Raw genomic sequence first — 19631 nt, forward strand, 5'->3', positions numbered from 1 at the left:
AATGTGCTTCTAAGACCACACATAAGGCTCTTTTTTTACCTTTATTAACTCTTCTACTTCCTGAAGTACCTGAAGAAAAAAAACAAACACCACCACTGTTAAAAAAAGGAACATACATATGTATATATCAATTCAACTATATATGGACAGATAAACTTATATACACATACAAACAAAACCACATACTTTCCTTGAAAGCCTTTAATGAACAAAATTTTGACTGACCTGTGGGTAGGTTAAGTAAAGTGGTAAGTCCAAGACAATATGATCTTCCACTTGTCTGGCTTTTAATTCCCCACTCAGCGTCACAAATGTGAGAACTGAATTTGTGTTTTCTAGAGAGAGAACATTGCAACATTATCAAACATGAGAATTTGAATCTAAATTATTATAGCTCTTACAGTAGCTCAGTATATTCAGAAAAAGTTAGTTATGTAGCTAAAATAAAATAACTACAGTAAACCTGTATTCTGAGACAGAATTCCCAACCAATGCAATAAATGATCTGCTGAGGCTAATAAACACAGCAATTGCCAGTGAATCTTTCCTGCACATTCCAAGAATGAATGGGAGTTTCCTTTTAACAGAAAGGCCAATATTCCCTATTCATCAAATTCTGCTGTATCTCTCCCAGATCACATTTGCATATTTAGCACTTTTCTTACACAAAAGTAATAGTAGGGCATCAGAATCCAAGTGTAGGAAACAGACTACAACCTTATAATTACAGAGCAGTTGTAAAAGACATTACCTGACGTATCCCTATATGTGTACTTGAAATGTTCTGAATATTTAAATTGCCTTTGTTGTAGAAAACAGAGTTCTTAATTAAAGTAAATTTTCTAAAAAGTTATAGTAATAAATAGCTTGTAAGCATACTTTTTATGTGAAACAACACAGCAGCTGCTGCAAGTGTAGCATGACCACAGAGAGGAACTTCATTGGCTGGGGTGAACCATCGGAGTCCAAAGCAGGAACCTTGAAAATAAAGTTTATTTAGCATTATTAAGTGGAAGAAGTCTATTTCTTCACTTTATCTCAAAACTTTATACAGAGTGATGACATTTCAGTTAATCAAAATGCATGTTATAATCAGTCTTGGTCTTAAACGCACTTTCAGGAACTGGTTTTGTACTGATTTTTAGAATAGCTACTGCTTGAGTCAGGTCAACAACAGGAGTCTACTACTAACAGAGGACAGCTACTTTGTTCGAAGGGCAAAGGACCTGCAGAGTAGAAATGTCTGCTCGCCTGGGAACTATGCCTTTGAACCAGAAGCATCCTTGATAAGCTCAGCTGGCATCTTTGAAGTGCTGCTGGGTAGCTAGAAACCGGAGACATGCCAAGATACCATCAGTAACAGCAACTTATCACCTGAAAAGGTGAAAAATAGTCTGGAAAAAGGGGAAAACATCCCAAGAAAGCAAGAATTGGTAACTGCAACTGGCTGTTCTAACTGAAGAAACAGGAAAGCAGTCTGCAAAAATAAAAATTGGGTCTGAGAGAGTAAACATCATCATCTATTTGCCATTTCAGCTGAAAAATATATATTAACAGCATCTGTTGGCTTCTTAAAGTGGCACTGTCCTACATTCTCTTATGTCTCTATGATATAAAAATTATTTAATTTTTACCCAAAATGGAGCTTCTCTCTCCGAGAACTTTCTGTGGTGCATATATTTTCCTCTTTCCTAAACAGGTCTCTGCAAACTTTCTACAAGATCATGGACCTTGCTGGGGACACATGGCTGACTCCAACCTCCATGACATGGACTGTCTTTGAAGTGAGACTGTTATTTTCTCAGTCCCCCTCTGCGCTCACTTCTGAGCTCAGTTTGGTTTGTCCTCCCACTTCTGGGATGGCTGGGTCCCCTTCTGGGATCTGTTTGTCCTCTCTCTGGAATCTATTTAATGCGCTTGGTACCATGTATCTACATTCTAAGTATATCCACTGTTATATTATTGATAAGTTTGATTATGGACTAGTGATAAGTTTGTAGTAACCTATAATATTATATATATTTATTGCTGCTATTATTGATTCCTGCTATACTATTGATCGCTGATAATAATTTGTAATAGCTTGAGAGAGATATACATATATTCACTCTATTAATCATAGGTATACTTGCTAGTAGTGATTTTTGTGGTATTTGTGGTAATCTGTAATAAAGTGGAGAATTTAGAAGATAAAGCCTCCATGTATTATGGAATCCGATGAAGTCACGAAGCACAGGTCTCTAGACACCTGGAGGCTGGGTTACCCTTTAGGGGTTAAAGATAGTTTTGTTTGTGTAATGGAATCTGTAATCAGAGCTAAGTCAGTTACAAATTATTTTGCTTAAACCATCAGTCAAGTCTGGTAAAAGCCTCTCATGTATACTAAGCCTTCATTTCACTAGAAATTGTATTTCTACTTGTTGTTTAAAAAAATTGGAACCCAAGTGCACGATACGTGGTTTCCCTGTAGCTTTAGCAGAGCTCTTGCACCATGGCATTTAAGATAATGCTTATGAAAATACATTTCAAGTGAATCATTACCATATAAACACAACTAAAAGGTGCAAAGAAACAAACAGTATTTAAAAAGAAAACCAAACAAGTCTTGTCATTGCCCCTGTGAAAAATTAGTGTGTTAAAGTCAGCCCCCTATCTAATGAAAACAAATAGAATCCCAACAAAACCTAGTGGAAGAAACTAATGGACATGGCAGAGAAGTGCTCTGAGACAGGGTAGACGCAGAACCCAGCTGTGAGCCTGCCCTGTGGTGTTAATGCACTCCCCCAAGTGGAAATTGTGGCTGAAAGCAGGAGGAAATGGAGTCAGCCAGGACTGACTGGAGACAGACAAGCTCTGCAACCCAGAACACCTGCCTAGATGCTTCAGACATACAGCTGCACTCAAACTGAGAAGGCGTTTTGTACTCTCATAAAGTAATGTATCCCTAAAATAATGTAGATTTTTTAAAAATTAAAATTAAATTAAATGCACTGATCACAAACTCATACTCCTGCAAAAACATACTCTTTGTCCAGGAGCCCTTACTACACCAATTAATGCTCCAGAGGCAGATGATAGTCTCATAAATGACCTTCCAATGCTCCTGGTCTCCTCCCCCTCCCACCACCCATCAATACACACATGCTCAGGTGTAGCTCAGTGACTACATTCGCTTGAAACAAATGCACGCCTCTTCAGCAGCTGTGTGGGTCTGATGTTACAAACTCTACTCCCATTAATATCAAAAGCACTTTAATGAGAAAGAAGCTGGCATTTTATATGCTGTTGGATATGGATGACTTGAAAATAAATAAGTGTATTAAGCATATTGGCAAGGTGTTAACATGAAAAATGAAAAGTATTATCACTTCTTGATTCAAGTAATTAGACTGTCCCTAAAACAAATTCCAATTTATTAACAATAGGAGTAAGCGATGATAGTGACTACTTTAAGAAAATCCTCTTTAATTACAGAGACTGTACAAAATCCCACTCCTTGAACAATCAATCAAATGATAAAGAACAGTTTCTTTACATACTGTTCTAGGGTCTCTTTCAGACAGCCGATAACCTCAAAGCTGTTTATCTCTCTTTTCCACTATGTTGTATCAGAGTGAGGGCGTGCCAACATGGTACCTTAACCTGGAATCTAACTCCAGGCTAGTGGGGTTCCAGCCCCTTGGCTCACACCACCACACAACTGCAAAGCGAGCAGATTCAGCAAACTGATTCAGCTGAAAACTAATCCACAAAGCGATTTTGACTAGACTCTGTATTTGTCTGATATTTTCTGTCTTGCCTACTGTCTCTCCATTTCCTCCCCCGTACACGCCCTACCAAAGAACACCAGTGTAGTCCCTCCACTCAAACCAATCAAACAAGCAGCCTAATGTGTTTGGTTTGGGCAACTTCAGATTTCACAGTTTTCTTGGAAAACTGTATTTTCCAGTATTGGCCTCACAGACAGCTTGAGATTTTGTGACAATCTCAAGTAATAGCTTACAGTTACCCCAGTGATGATTTCCTGAACAGCCAAGCCAGCTTCTACTCACTTTGCAGTCTTGCGCGTATGAATGGAGACAGAACGTGCTTATGCCTCCTGCTCGTATAATAAGAAATTATCTCAGGAGGTTATTAGTAGTAATGGAAGTATTACGTGAAGGATCTTTGCGTAGCATTTTTAGACTTGCTATACACAACTTGCTTGTTTAGTAAAAGGCACTCAACCAAATGGTCTAATTTATGAATAATAAAGTTTTATATATTGTAAAATGAATTTGATATGCAGCACAAATACTTTAAAGAATCCATGTGCAAAATGCTTATTATTACTATTATTACTATCATTATCTTAAGTAAGATACATGACAAGTCCAAGATTTTGCTTTGGCTGTCTTACAAATTAGTACCATTCCTTATAAATGCACCCACAGTGTCTTCCTGTTGCCTTGTAAGAGGTTTTGGTGGGTAAAAAGAACCACTCACTTTTGGTAAAGTCATCTCCAGGTTTCAGTTTTCTGATGAAAGCAGTTTCTGAAAGGTTCATTTCTGTTGCAATTTTTTGGTGCAAAGCTTCATCCAAGTCCTAATGATGAAACAACAAATCCAATTAAAAGCAGGCCAAAAAATGCAGAATCAAACTTTCTGTTAAATAAATGCAGTCATTTCATTTTCTATTACAATAAAACATAGATTCATTTTTAGTTCAAAATACTTTCTGAGAGCAAAAAAACTTTAAGCATGAAATGGGGTAACTAGTTCAACCACTGTGATACATAGGCATTTCTAATTTCTGCCCTGTTAGTTCACAAATTCTTGGAAAACATGGAAAATAAAATCACCAAAAAACCTAAACCCAGTCTTTCCACGAACATAAATCTTTCTTTAAAGTCATGATTAAACTCACACTGAGAAGTCATTATTAACATCATCTAAAAATAACTACAACTCTCTTTTTATAACTCCGAAAAATCCATGCCAGCAAGAGATATGTAGTAATGGCTAGGGCAATGGCCAAGATGGCTGATCAGTGCTTACGGCTGTACCCTAGATACTACTCTTTGAACAACGGGAACAATATGCTAAGTCAGTAGAAGCTGAGAGGAGATAAACTGAAAAAACAAAAACACTGGAGCTCTCTACATTCTGCTTTAACTGTCTGCAGATTTAAACCAGTGAACATTGATCCCAGGATACATGAGCTGGAGCGATTGTGTAGAATTTTACTTCACTTGTCTTCCATTGCTCTTTCCTCACAATTATGCTGACTGGCTAGTTCTGAGAATCTGGTCTTTAAAATATTGAAACACAAATGGAACAAAAGTACTGAGTAGACCTGGTCGGGTTCAACGTCCGACAGACAAAAATTTGCCCTGCTAACTTTACTTACTTCCCTTAATGACTTTAATCCTTTTCAGCCAATGATCCCATTCTACAGATACGGGACAATTACTGATGGGTAGACCTGTATTTGCAGAGTGAATTCTATACAATGAAACAACATTCTAACTTTTTACAGTAACAAGCATCTCTCTTCAGAAAAATAGTTCTGACTGCCGATTAGATACTAAAAAGATACTAAATCAGAACAAAGACCAACCAAAATGTTATTAAAAATAATAGAACTTTATTGAAATACTGCCATCCTGTGGCACTTCTGAAACACAGAAGGGGCTTGTTTTGCCATTCTTGCATTAGTTCCAATTGGTTTTGTACAGCATCTGCTCAAACTCTGAAGGGAACAGAGGACAGAAATATTGCTCTAGCTGCACCATACTTTCCTGGAGATTAGAATAAAATTATGAAATAGAATCTCTGCTTTAACTGAATCTCAGCTTTAACTTCAACACTAAAGACTCTAGCCCCAGGTACTGTAGAAAAAACTTTAAAACCTCAGCACTCCAAAGGTGACGTGCAAATAAGGTGCCCTCACAATATATTAATGTAATAAAGTAAAATTAATACCAAAATGCAATTAGAAGCTCATAGTTTTCAAGTTCATGCTGAGAGGGAGTATTTAGATTTTAGCAGGCCAAAAACACCTCTGAAGTGAGATGTTCTCAGTCATAACTTTAGCTGATCTCATAAGCAGGCTATATCGTATGAGATCTAGATAGGCTCAGGAACATCTAGAAAGGATTCATATTGTCAGTACAAGGTACTGCCATTGACTGCTCTACCTATATTTGCATACTTAAATTATTTGGATAGTAACACTTGATGAAAATTTTAAGGCCTATAAATTTCTAATCCAGTTTAATAATTCTTTTTTCAACAGTGTACCAATCAGTACCAACTGTTCAGAACACCTTGATGAGGAGGATGACTACTGTCAATTGCACTAAAACTACCATGCAACTTTGAAGTAATAAAAACTGGTTGTTTAAACTTGGCTAAAGCTGAACCTGACACACTGACGGTGAAAGACTCAGATCCAGGTCTATACTCCCCCTCTTTCCTTCCATAGAAGGAGAGGGGGAAAAAAAAAAAGGAAAAAAAAAAGAAAAAACCCCACATTGAACCCCAAAGCTACATTTTAACATTTATTAAAAAAACTATCGAATACTGATTCTATGTTACTGCATTTCCTTTCAGAGATTTCATTCTGAATCCTTTGGCTTAAGTAAGCCATTTCTTTTTGAACTAACTTAGGTAGAAAAAACCCAGTATACTCCTTAAAAAAACCAAACAACTTAAAAAACCCACAACAAATACAAAGCATGTCTTGTATGAAATCGTTCTGATGCAAAAAAAGGAGTACCCCTGTACTAATTTCTCTGTATTCTGGAGCAACAGCAAACAACGCTTGCACGCAGAATTCCCGAGTAAAGGAAGCAAAGTCTAACGTAGTGCTCCGGTCAAGTACAGAACGGTAAATGCCATTGCAGTCCCTCATAAAAGTTATTTTTTTAAAACTTACATTTTCAAGCAGACAAACTGCCGCAGGATTTCCAGAAAATGGCTGGTTTGTAAATGCATCAACCGTAAAAACAGGAATTTGCATTGTCGTTTGCGCCTATTTAGTCTTAAGCTCTTTTCTGCAAGGTACTCCCTAACGTGTTTTATCCCCAAACGATAGCAGGACTCTAAGTTAATGTTTCCTTAGCGGCAGGAGGAGCCAGCGGCCCCCCATCGCCTCACTTCCGAGCACGTACATGGACTCAAGCCTCCTTCCACACCCCCGGCGCTCAGCAGCCGATCGTTTTCAACCCTTTAAAAAAATATACTTTAACCTCCCCTCCTGCATCGCTTGCTACCAGCTCCAGAACGCCCTTCCACCACAGCCCCCGGCCCAGCCTGTCCCTCGCTGAGGCATTTACGGAGGCAGGAGCTGTGCGAGGTTCCCCCATGGGTCCGTCCTGCCGCGGGTTTACCACAGCCGCAAGGCTGAGGAGACGCGGGAAGCCATTGCGTGCGCCCGTACCGGACTACCTTCCCCATCCTCCCACCCAAGCCTACGCCCAGGGAGCCGGACACCCTGAGCGATACACACTCCAGGGTACGACCGGCCGCCGCCGCCGCCGCCGCCGCCTCTGTGAGGAGACGCCGCTGTGAGGGAGCGATCCTCGCGCATGCGCCGAAGCTCTTGGCGCAGCCCGCCCAGCTCCGAGCCCGCTTGGCGCCAAGCGAACGCGGGCACCGCGTGACCGCAGACCCAAGGCGCATGCGCCCCGACAACCCTCTACGGTCACAGCCAGAGTTGTGAAAAGAATAGGCGGGAACTCCCCCCAGCCGTCGCGCCGCGCATGCGCCGTCGCTTCTTCTGACCGGAGGCGCGCATGTGCCGGTACCGCCCAGCCGGGGCTGAGGAGCGCGGCGTGGCTATCGCGATACTTGGGCAGCCGGGACGCCATCCTGCCCATCTTCGTTGCGTAGGTTTCGAGCCCGCCGGCCGGTTAGAAGTGAGGAGGAGCTTCCTTCCCGGCAGAAGCTCCTGCCGGGGCACATCGAGGGGTGTCCGAGGGTCTCCCGGTGAGTGGAGCGGAGTGGCGGCGGGGGAGAGAGCGGGGGACTGAGCGAGCCCCAGCTGGGCCCGCCCGGGGCGCCTGCGGGCAGGCTGGCGGTAGCAGCGGAGGCTCGGAGAGGCCCCGAGGCGGGCGGGCCTTTGCGGCCGTCGTCGCCGTGCCGGGGCCGGTGCGCGCCTGCGGGGAGCCGCGGGCAGCGGCGCTCCCTGAGGAGAGCGTGGGGGAGGGGGCGGCGCGGCGCTTCTCGGCGGAGCCTCGTTCCCGAGCGCGGCCGCCATTTTGAGTGGTGGAGCCGAGGGCGGCGACGGCCCCAGGAGAGCGGCGAGGGGACCCCCGGCGGAGGGGAGGGGGGGGGTGGCGGGGGGGTGGCCGAGGTTGCGCGGGTGGAGGCCGGGAGGCAGCTCCTCCGAGGCGGAGAGGTGGTGGCGGGGCGAGGCGGGGAGAGCTGGGCGGGAGCGGGGGAGGCGGGAGGGGGGCGGCCCCGGGGAGGCGCGGTAAATGGCGCCGGGGAGCGGGCGGTGGGTGAGGGCCGCGATTTCGGCGGTAGTCGGCGCCGCGGGTCAGGCGGGAGAGGGGGGAGGCGGGTTCGCTCGGCGCCTGAGGTGAGGAGAGGAGGGCGGCGATGGCGCTTCCATCGCTGTTGCGGCCGCGGGGCCCGTCGTGGGGCGCTCACGGTAAAACCACCCCACAGACACGCTCGCACCCCCGGGGCTGAGGGCGGCGCGCACCTGCCGAGGCTCCGGCGCCGAGCGGGTCCGACCTCCCCTTCCCCGCCGGGGTCTCGGTGCCCGGGCGACACCGACCCCCGCTGCCCCTCAGGCCGGTCCTGCGGTTCCCTTCTCTTGTCCCCGGCCCTTGGAATTCGAGGTAACGCATCGCCCGTGTTTCCGGAAGGGTGGAAAAAAAAAACCACACAAAACAAAACAAAACCCCCCACACACACACAAACCCAAACAAAAAACAACTGGGAGCATGGCCCGTGGCGCTTTGTTTGCAGACAAAGGAAGGCCTTGTGTTTCCACGCAGGAACCGTGGTGTGGTTCCTACCCCTTTTTCAACTGTCATTAAAAAAAACCCAAACAAAAACCACCACCAGCACCCAAAACCTTAAAGGGCAGAGGTACACTGAATAAATAATCAGCTTTATGTGCTGTGCTTACCCACGTGCTGCCCTCCCTACATGCTGTGTTCCCTGTCAGAGTTTGGGGTGGTTTTAGATGTGTGCATGCTGTAGCTGTGATAAAGTACAATTTTAAATATGTAACAGAAATAATGCTCACCGTCAGTAATACTAGTTATCTGAAGAAAAACTGTTGGATTTCTTTTGAGGGGAGGGACTTTGGCGTGTATGGAATCTCAAAATTTAATTTATTTATTTATTTATTTATTTGTAGCGTTTGATTTAAACAAAAGATGGACTGGAGTGGAAAACATAATGGGCCAAATGATACAACTAATGATGGAACAGTGGTACGACTTCGAGGCCTGCCATTTGGTTGCAGCAAAGAAGAGATTGTTCAGTTTTTCCAAGGTACCGCTAGTATAGTCAAAGTATAGTGACTGAGTCTTCTTGTATCTTTTACACAATGTTTTGCACATTTTAATTTGCAATAGCAGTTAATGGGGAGGATGGGAGGGATTGTGTTAAATTAGTTTATCTTAAGTAAGAATTATGCCCTGTAAATGAAGTACAAATAACCGTAGATGTAGTAAAACGCAGTATGTATCTAATTTTGTCGAGGTGGTAAACGTACTATGCATATTGGGATAACCTGAATATTAGCATTTGGATCAGTTAAATTGCTTGATTGGTAGCTATATTTTCTTCATGTAACTTAGGTGGTTGTATTTTTGCATAGTTTAAACAGAAAAGAAGTATGGCTAAATCCATAAATGTTTAATGAAAGATCATTGGCTTGTATTGTTGGGTGATGGGGGAAACAAGGTGGTTTTCTTTTTCGTTGTTGTTGTTTAGATATGCTTTAAGTATTTGCTGCAGATGGGAATGTTTCAGCCTTTAACACTGTTCCCCTTGATGGGGTTATTTGTCCTTGGGTTAAAGGGTTGGAAATCGTGCCAAATGGGATAACATTGACGCTGGACTACCAGGGGAGAAGCACAGGGGAGGCCTTCGTGCAGTTTGCTTCAAAGGAGATAGCAGAAAATGCTCTGGGGAAACACAAGGAAAGAATAGGGCACAGGTGGGGATGGAGAGTTTGGGATGGCGTTAAATCTTTATTTTTGGGGGTTGTGGGTCAGTAATGCTTTTGGGGGGGTTGGGGACCATTATATGGAAGTGGCTGTTTTTAAGAATTTTTATAACTGATCCTAAGTTAACTTGGGAAATACAGTAGATTTGGGGGGTGGGGGAGACAGTATCGCTCTGGGTAGTTTGCTAAACTCAGAAAATTGTTTCAATCATTCTTGTATAGGGTAATTTGTGATAAATGCTACTATAGCTAGACATTGTTTTTCAACAGTATGTTTCTCATACTGGAAAGACATGTTTTAAGCTTAATATGTACAGCTAGAATTTTCACGTAGTAATTTTTGCCACTGTAAAGTGTTTTTCTTTTTTTTTATACACTTAAGATTCTTACGGTTTTGAGGAGAAACTTAAGTTGTATGGTATCTCTAGTCACTTCTGTTGGATTGTACGTTTAGTTATAGAAAACATAGTATGGCCTTTTATAATATTCAGGTAGCTTATGCGTGTATTCTTATTGGTACCTTGAAAATCCTCTTTTATTAGATATATTGAAATCTTCAAAAGTAGTAAGAGCGAAATCAGAGGATTCTGTGACATGCCAAGAAGAATGATGGGACAGCAGCGACCTGGACCATATGATAGACCATTAGGAGGAAGAGGGGGTTATTATGGAGCTGGGCGTGGAAGTATGTATGACAGAATGCGTCGAGGAGGTGGTGGATATGACGGTGGTATGTTTATCTAATGAATGGAGGTTCTGTTGTCAGTTTCATGTCTCTGACATCTTTGTCAAGAAATAAAGAAATGGCAGTAGCTGCAGTACCCATTAGGTTTGACACACTTCTCTCAAAAAATTTTTTTACTTGTAATGTATCAAAAAATGTGGCTTAGTATTTAAGATTAGTGGGAATAATAAGGAAACTGTATTTTCAGCAGAATTTGATCTCTTACTTGCGTGTCTTTTTACTATATAGAAGGAAATTTACATTTTACTATATAGAAGGAAATTTACATTTTACTATATAGAAGGAAATTTACATTTGCACTCTGTTCAGAAATCCAGAATTAACAGTCTGGAGAGGCTGTTTGCAAACTTCTGGGTGCCCAAAGACTGAAAAATTGACTCTTGTGCATTGCTCTGTGAATTTTGAGTAGTAATGTAATCATTGTTTTCTTTCTCTCCATCGCACAGGATATGGTGGCTTTGATGATTATGGTGGCTATAATAACTATGGCTATGGAAATGATGGCTATGATGACAGAATGAGGGATGGGAGAGGTAAAAAAAAATAATTTCTAATAGTTTGTTTAAAAAGTTTTTTACATTATTTGAGTTGTAGGATATATAAGTATTTCCAAGACAGAATTGATGGCTTTCTTCATTAGATTATTTTGTGAAGAAAGAACGTTGTTTAAAAAAAGGGGGGAATTGGGGAATCTTGGGAAAAGGTACTTGCTTAGGATTGCTTAGGATGTCATCTGGTTAAGTGTTTGGGTTGGTAATGTGGGAAGCGCAAACACCTTGCATTCAGTGGTATAAGTCAGTGCTTTCAGAAAAAACAGTAGTAATGACTTTTCTGGTTTTTCATGATGATCTTACAGGTGTGTGGTTTTGTCTGTTTTGGGTTTTTTAATAGGCATGGGAGGACATGGCTATGGTGGAGCTGGAGATGCAGGGTCAGGTTTCCATGGTGGTGGTCATTTTGTTCACATGAGAGGACTGCCTTTTCGAGCAACAGAAAACGATATTGCTAATGTAAGTACAATGGGGAAAAGGGCTGTCTGATGCCAAGAGTTTGCGTGTTCTTGTCTTGCCTATTCCAAACCTGGTTAAAGTTCTCAAACAAGTGATTGGTAGCTTTAACGCATCTGCTAACTGAAGTCATGGCCCTTTATGCGAGTTTTACAAAGCTTAGTAGTGAATGAGCTTTTTATAAAGGTGTCTGAGCTAAGATTACTGAAGAAGTCGGCCAAACCATATTTATCATTAATTTCTGCACTCTTTGTTCTTCCATTCCCATACAAGGTGTATTGGGGAGAGAACAGTTGTCGCCATCAATATCCTCATTTTAAGGCTTTCAGAAGTTTAAGCTTAACTGAAGATTTATAGTTTTGTAAAAGAACGATAGCAGATGTGAAACTTTGATTGTAGTTTGTATATTTGTTTGTTGACCCGAGACTTATTTTAGGAGGGACAGGGTGGGAAGACTGTAGGGAGCTGTATTGCATTGGAGGGGACGGTATCCTGTTACTTGTAAGAGATGAGGGTGGCAGACAAAAGCACATCTGCAGGATTCTGGGGATACATTCTTATGTCAGTATAGATCTGATGTTTGTTGGGCAAAAAGTGTTCTGGGGATATAAGGCCTGGTTTAAACATAGCCTCTCTACCGGGGGGCACCATCTTTATTAGTTGCACCTATGTGTTATATATACAGAACTCCATTCTTAAGCTTGTGTTTGTTTTCATTTTTGTTTGTTGTTTTGTTTTTTTTTTTTAAATTGAGCTATATTTTCTTCTGTCGGTTTGATTTTCTTCAGTCTAAAGACCCTCCGAGAACAAGGGCCAAACTTCAGGCTTTGATTCAGAGCATGTTATTGCAAGTTGATGAGTAGTACTTCCATAGTATACCAAAGGTTCGTTTGCACCCCATACTGTTTGGTAAAAGGGCTGTTAGTCAGAAATGGCACTGTATCTTTGAGTTCTGTAGCAAGGAAGAGCGGTCTGATTGACAGTCAGCTTTTTCTGAATTCCATAAAGTCGTCCTTGCTTTCAGAAATGTATTTGGCTCTGCTTCTTTGAAACCGAAGTCATTATTTTCATTTTCCAGGATGGCATCATATTAGAACTTGTTGCTTAAAGCAACGTGCGTGGGCATGAATTTTTGTTTGTTTCTTTGCTTTTAAAGAAGGCTCCTCAAGCTCTGTAGCTGGAGCTCTTTTGAGTTGTGTAGTAGTAACAGATTGTAAGTGTAGATTGACCTAATGGTGAAGGTCCACTATTGCTAAGTAATACTTTGGAAATTAGTAATTAAATTTATGTGGTATGATGTGATGAAATTGACGCAGTGCTCCACTAACAGCTGGGATGAAAAAGAAGTATCTGGCTTGAGTTCTGCATTAATGTAATTTGGGGGGGGGGGGTGTTTTCTGTTTCTATTCTTAGTTTTTCTCACCATTGAATCCTATAAGAGTTCACATTGATATTGGGGCTGATGGAAGAGCCACAGGAGAGGCAGATGTGGAATTTGTAACACATGAGGATGCAGTAGCTGCCATGTCCAAGGATAAAAATCACATGCGTGAGTGTCGTGTTCACCTGAAGCTTTCATTGACTAGGCTTTAGCAGGGTATATAAGGGTAAACTGAACATAAGGGCTTAAACTGCATTTAAGTTAAGCTGCTGTGCAGTACATACACAAATCAGAAGACTTTTTGCTATCTCACATTGCAAACTCCCTTTTGTGGGCTTCTGTTACTTGGAAGGTGGGGTCTGTGCTTTGTAGTTCTGTGCTTCTGGTTTCTGAAACAAACTACAAAGTAAGGCTTTTTTGTTTCCTACAGAGCATCGATATATTGAGCTATTCCTGAATTCAACTGCTGGAGGAGGTTCTGGAATGGGAGGCTATGGCAGAGATGGAATGGGTACGTATCAATTCTAGAGTTAGCGACGCTTTGCCGAGTCCAGTGAGTTCCAAATTTGTAACGATGTGCTTTCTGCTTTTCAGATCAAGGTTACGGCTCTGTTGGTAGAATGGGAATGGGTAGCAATTACAGTGGCGGATACGGAACTCCTGATGGCTTGGGCGGATATAGTAAGTAAAAGTTCTTGTTTTAAATGTATTTTGGGAAAATGTTGCTAACGTCCGTCTTCCGATGGACAATGGGGAAGGGTGGTAGCGGGCTTTGTGGACTGTCTGTGCTGGGAGAAAGGGAAGGAGGGTACTGGTGTAATTTAAAGTGTAAATCACAGGGGATTTTAAGCATTTTGCTACTGTAGCAAATGCTCGTTTAGAAAAATAGTGCTGAAGTATTGTTGTTTTAGTATAAGTTAAGTCATCTTCAACCAACTGTTGTGTATTACCCATCACATTTTTTCTTTTTTTAAGGTATGTATGCGTGACCTTGTGTCAATTGTTTGCAGGTCGTGGCAGTGGAAATAGTGGAGGATACTATGGGCAGGGCAGTATGGGTGGAGGAGGATGGCGTGGAATGTATTGAAGGATAATAGCCTTGCTTCTACAAAACATCCTGGAAGAAACAGTCTCTGGTCTACTAGACTTTCTTACAAAATTTAATTTCTTTTGTATTTTAAGAACTTTATAATGACTGAAGGAATGTGTTTTCACAATATTATTTGGTAAGCAACAGATTGTGATGGGAAAATCTGTTTTCTGTAGGTTTTATTTGTTGCATACTCTGACTTTAAATAAATTTTTATATTCAAACCACTGATGTTGATACTTTTTATACTAGTTACTCCTAAGGATGTATTACATATTCAAGACTACAGTCGGTTCAAGATGTTGTACTATGGTTCAATAAAGGTGGATGTACTGTAACTCCTATGAACACTGATTCAGTTCTATGTAATCTTGGTGTAGTGGATGAGTTTGAAAAATTCACTTGTTTAAGGGGAAAAAGGTAGATGAATAGCTTAGTTTATTTGGTAACAATCTTTCCTAAACCCTTTTGCTAAGTTGTACGTAATAATTTTTCAACACGGTGTAAAGCTGTGGAGGCTAAAAGTCATCGTTCGAGCTTTCTTCCTATACTACCACAATCTACCGTCATCTTCAAATGCACAGCTCCATAAACAAGTAGCGCCCAGGGTTTGTGCCTCCACACAACTGAGCAGCAATGTTTATTTCCATGCTTTGCTGTAGCACTAGATGCTGCATTTCACAGGTGTGACTTGCAAATCAAACTAAAACTCTAGCACAGCTTTTAGCTAACATGCAATAGGTCAAATACTGGTTCATTTGGAGCTATCCATTTCTTACTTTTTTTTCAAAAACACTGCTTTTGGGAACAGTGGGCAAGTTGGGACTTTCTTTCTTTCATTAAATTATTGTATTTAAACATGGGTCAGCTTTTTTTTTTGCTACACAGAGCTGATTTGTCTGTATTTGTTCAAAACTTGACAACCCATTATATGGATGAGCTCATTAGAAGCAAAGTATCTCTAAAATAACTCTAAGCCCAGTACTTGTTAAATAACACACCACCCAAACACGTTGATACAACTTTTTGTGCATTTGTGACATGTAAGATATGTAAGAAACTATTGTTTGAAGACACTTAACATACCTGATGTGTAATGAAAAAAGGTATTTATTCTTCTGAGCCAGTGTGATCTCCCAAATTAACTGCTTTGTCCTCAATGCCTCCCTTAAAATGTCAAATGTGATCTTGGGTATTGAAAGTCTGTCACCTGTTTTGCTAGTACTGTGTTATATATGTAATAAATGTCTTATTGTGGGAGAGAGGAGAATGGAGTTTATTTCACTAGAGAGTGTGTTCTTGTGTCAACGTGACTGGAAATAAATAATAGCCGAAAGGGTCATTGGCATAGGAAACTTTCCAAGTACTGGAATGTTTGTGGCTAGGAAGGGGAGGGCAGACAAGATCTAACACCATTGATCTCTCAGGGCTTTGTTCTAAGTCCGTGCTCTTAAAAACTAGGGGATTCTTGGTCTGTTGAAAAAGCTTAAGTGTTTCATAAAACTCAGATGGCAGAGGTCAGGACAAGAGTTAATCCAGTTGCTGGAAAAAACACCTTACAGTAAATAATACTGCAGAGGACATCTACACATAATGGAAGCATGTGTTTTCTATCAGCATAGCAGGTTATCTATAAAACACTGTCAGCTCTGTACCATTTCCTCACACTTTTCCATTTTACGGGAGGGAACACTAACACCTGTTTAAGACTTACTTGCCTCCTGAGAGTACACGGGGAGTTATGCTTTGGGCTATTCTGTACAACCGAGCAATCTGCAAAAAGTGCACTGAACTCGAGTCTTGACGAATGAAATTCCACTGTGCTGGACAGTGAATTCCTTCAGGCTGTCCTGTCCCTTCCGCGGTGATACTTCACCCTGTAACAAGAGCAGCATTAAGCATCGAACCTTTCATGTCACTTCAGCAGCATTTAAGTTGCAGAAGAATTGTTTCTGAGAAGAAAACCTATGAAAAAAGACAGCTCACTCAGCCAGAAGTGTTAACCACTGTACACAAAGTTGCATTTTTCCCTTTTCCCCTGGGCTTTTCCCTTTGCATTTGGAGAAGCAGGCACACACGCGGTAAGTGAGCCGCCTTTGCAAGAAGGTGGGCGCAGCTCGTATGATCCCTGTCCGCGCGGGAGGAGGAGCGTGTTTTTCTCTTGCTTACTCACTAATGGCCCCAGTTCATTAAGTCGGAAGTCATTTCCAAGAAGAATACAAACTAGGCTGCTCTGATCCTGTGGGAACAGTTACCTTTTGATGAACAGAGTAGGTACCCCACAGACCTTCCTATGCTCGGTGTGAATCATGATCTGTCAAAGAACAGGGGTTTATAGAAAGACAAAAGGTACAGGATTAATAATAGTGCGATCCAAAAAACTGCTAAAAGCAGGCCAGGTACGCAGTTTGATGCTAAGGGAAATAAAACCACACAGAACATAACAATACTCACCATTTTGTTCAAGGCAGAAGTTTTACTTTGTATAAGTAAAAGCAATCTGAATAATTACAAGCTACTTCAGTGATGTGTTCCCATGCAAACAGAACAGCACAGAGGAGAGGAAAAGATCACAGTTCAGTAATAGAAATCTAATTTATTGCAGGTTATGGAAATGCATTATATTCTTACTTTAAAAGATGGCCCATTTTAAAATTAATTTTGTTTAGTTGCATACTTTTTGAAAAGTTACTTGTTAAAGCAGTCAGCATCATCTATATCCTAGATCAAACCCTGCTGCATCCATACCTGCCCCACGTAAAGCCCAGGGGAAACACTCTCGGAATACTTCCAGGAGGCACGTGAGCAGCGCTTGGTCTGTTACGTCTTTAGCACGGTAGCTCCCCACTCCCCAGCGTATGCAAGGACTTTCTAAGCAACTTGAACAAGTCATAAGAAAATACTCAAAATACTCTGAATTACAAATTTAAATAAAGTGACATTATTCCCATATTTAAGTTGCAGATCAATTAAATTTATTTTTTTTCCAAAAGCTATTTACAGATTTACAAGTATTTGTTTTGTATTTTACAAAAAGTTACATCAGGTAATTTTAAAAACATTTTTCTTTACAAAAGCTACATAAGCAACTACATTGAGATGTTAAAAACAACAGCTGTATTAGCTTTTAGAATATTAACTAAATACCTATCCTCAAAAGACAAAGCTAAGCTACACAAAGTGCAAGAACAATTAAAAGACCTGTTGCAAAGCCTCCCTTTTCCTGTTAGCGAGAATATTCCAAGCCCATGGCTGAAGCAACTACCGGGCCAATAATTCTGCCACAGCTGAACCCCATCGCATGAGCGGCTAAAGGGAAGAGGGTAGACTGGTTCTAGTGCAGTGACATAGAAGTGAGGACAATTTATCAAATTATTTACTTGTATTTGCCTACAGGAAGAATAAGGATTTACATTGCAGCAGAAATTACCATCAGCGTGAAGAGTGGTCAGACCTAGACGTACTCTAAAGTGCTCTGGAAAAAAACATGAAGTTTATGAACAAACTCTGAAAGTTTGAGAAAGATGATGACAAAATAAGGAAGAATGTTCCTGTCCAACACAGAAAGGATGCGGTCCCCAATATTTAATCCTAGTCTTTCTTGGTGGCAGATTCACTCTGCTTCTAGAGCTGTACAGTGACTACAGGTACAAGCTTGAAAGCATGACTTACGTGAAAATAATGCAAAGATACTTCTTCAAGGTTACAGACAACATCAGGCAACAATTTTGTGATGGACATTTCTCTTTTCATGGAAACACAGATATGTCAAATTAATAGTTAATAATTCAGCAAAATGCACCTTCCTTCATGAAGTGCCTAGAGGCACTGTTCGTTCCCCGTCTGACAAAATCTCCCCTTACACCTCTGACTACGAAGAACAGACTTGTCAGTGCAATATTCTTGGATGTATCAAATCTTGGTAATTGAGGGGAAGTAAACAAATATGGTGTTTGGCAATAACTTATCAGACCACTGCATTAATTGCATTACTTTTTTTAAATACACTTTAAAACTAGCTACTGCACAGGTTTGCTTCACAACAGAATATCACAGGCACATTCTGCAGCAGAATTAGGTTGGACTTGTTGCAGACTAACCTGTAAAAACAGGTAAGTTTATCACCTTTTCCAAGATGATTGTAACAACTAAGATACTCATCAAATACATGTTAACACTGAGTCTCCTCTATAAACTGCCCTGCTTCCTCCAAAAGAGCTTCTGAGCCATCTGTTAGACTAACATTGTCATCTGTATTTTTAAGATGCGCATTTTGTACATTTGGGTCCCATTCGCTCTACTTGTTTCAACAGGAAGCAGACAAATAACTCCTCCCTGGTACCTTGAAAATGCAACTCTAAACTGCTTACCTGAAATTCTGGAAATACTGCTGTATATTCTTTAGTTGTTGGGTTTGTTTGTTGGGGTTTTTTTAACAGGATTAGCTAAATACCAAAAGGTAATAAATATCTTGTAAAATAATCTTATGGCACATTAGAAGAGCACCGCTGTATAAGTATTGCATGGCAGGAATCACAGACCCGAACAGGCTTTGGTGAAGAAGGCAGAGGCAGTTCATTGTCAGAACAGGCATTACAGAAGATCTCGCCACAGTTTCGACAATGATGCTAAATAATGGGGAGAAGATTAAAAATTAAAATTTACAGTGGAAATATACTTGGTAATTGGATACCAATAAACAATATACACAGAGCAATCTGAAATGTGATTCCCTCCACTTCTTTGGTCTGAGCATGGAATCAGTTTTCAAAATATAATTCATCTAAATCCCAATCTATGATGCAATCCTAGACAGACCATGGTCTAGGATTTCACCACAGCAGATAGCTAGCTAGATGGTCTGTCCAGGACCAAAAATATTTTTAGGGTTTTTATTTTTTTATATATACACACACACACACACACATATATACACACGCACACACGCTTTGAAGATTGCGTTCAATCCCTGGATTAAGGACATACTCTGCTATATAAAAATATAATATAAGCAATGATATTCAAGACAGTGGATGATTCTATCAGGTAGCTAATTGAGATTTAACATAAAAAGGTAAAAAAAGATCCCTGCACACATTAATAAAGCATGGAAATGAACATCACCTTTTACTTTACAATGACAATAAACTCATAATTTCTTAGTCTATTGTATGAAAAATGCCATAAAAAGACTTCCACACGTGTCAAATTGTAACAGTGCCAGAGCTGACAAG

General features: G+C 41.0%; 3 protein-coding genes across 10 annotated transcripts in view; 1 reads left to right on the plus strand and 2 right to left on the minus strand.

The window, feature by feature from the left end:
• Nucleotides 1-7503, minus strand: part of PBLD (phenazine biosynthesis like protein domain containing) — an 80043-nt gene extending 72540 nt beyond the window's left edge. For both annotated transcript variants that reach the window (XM_049810856.1, XM_049810854.1), the window contains exons 1-5: nucleotides 6920-7503; nucleotides 4486-4585; nucleotides 880-978; nucleotides 226-335; nucleotides 40-69 (exon numbers count right to left, since the gene is read on the minus strand). In XM_049810856.1, coding sequence (XP_049666813.1) covers nucleotides 40-69; nucleotides 226-335; nucleotides 880-978; nucleotides 4486-4585; nucleotides 6920-7003 — 423 coding nt within the window. In that variant the 5' untranslated portion in view covers nucleotides 7004-7503. The remainder of the gene's footprint in view (nucleotides 1-39; nucleotides 70-225; nucleotides 336-879; nucleotides 979-4485; nucleotides 4586-6919) is intronic.
• Nucleotides 7504-7799: 296 nt separating this feature from the next.
• On the plus strand, nucleotides 7800-14621 carry HNRNPH3 (heterogeneous nuclear ribonucleoprotein H3). Of its 4 annotated transcripts, none has more exons than XM_049809975.1 (10): nucleotides 7800-7971; nucleotides 9359-9495; nucleotides 10027-10165; nucleotides 10717-10859; nucleotides 11366-11452; nucleotides 11811-11929; nucleotides 13340-13475; nucleotides 13738-13818; nucleotides 13902-13988; nucleotides 14318-14621. In XM_049809975.1, the coding sequence occupies exons 2-10, from the start codon at nucleotides 9378-9380 to the stop codon at nucleotides 14392-14394; spliced, it is 987 nt and encodes a 328-aa protein (XP_049665932.1). In that variant the 5' UTR covers nucleotides 7800-7971; nucleotides 9359-9377; the 3' UTR covers nucleotides 14395-14621. The 4 variants fall into 4 exon arrangements, with proteins under 4 accessions (XP_049665932.1, XP_049665933.1, XP_049665931.1 ...); XM_049809976.1 differs by having other exon boundaries at nucleotides 7801-7971; nucleotides 10717-10904; nucleotides 14283-14621; XM_049809974.1 differs by having other exon boundaries at nucleotides 7801-7971; nucleotides 10717-10904.
• A 903-nt stretch (nucleotides 14622-15524) lies between these two features.
• Nucleotides 15525-19631, minus strand: part of RUFY2 (RUN and FYVE domain containing 2) — a 29168-nt gene continuing 25061 nt past the window's right edge. For 3 of the 4 annotated variants that reach the window (XM_049809968.1, XM_049809971.1, XM_049809972.1), the window contains one exon: nucleotides 15525-19025. In XM_049809968.1, the coding sequence (XP_049665925.1) occupies nucleotides 18882-19025 (144 nt within the window). In that variant the 3' untranslated portion in view covers nucleotides 15525-18881. The remainder of the gene's footprint in view (nucleotides 19026-19631) is intronic. The other variant, XR_007507243.1, reaches the window with a different exon arrangement.

Source organism: Accipiter gentilis, chromosome 9, assembly GCF_929443795.1.
Source record: "Accipiter gentilis chromosome 9, bAccGen1.1, whole genome shotgun sequence".
NCBI classification, from domain to species: domain Eukaryota; kingdom Metazoa; phylum Chordata; class Aves; order Accipitriformes; family Accipitridae; genus Astur; species Astur gentilis.

Coding starts and splice junctions, on each gene's coding strand:
- HNRNPH3 (XM_049809974.1), top strand. CDS start 9,378: ATGGACTGGAGTGGAAAACATAATGGGCCAAATGATACAACTAATGAT. Junction 9,496..10,026: donor GATTGTTCAGTTTTTCCAAG/GTACCGCTAGTA, acceptor CTTGGGTTAAAG/GGTTGGAAATCGTGCCAAAT. Junction 11,930..13,339: donor CAGAAAACGATATTGCTAAT/GTAAGTACAATG, acceptor TTCTATTCTTAG/TTTTTCTCACCATTGAATCC.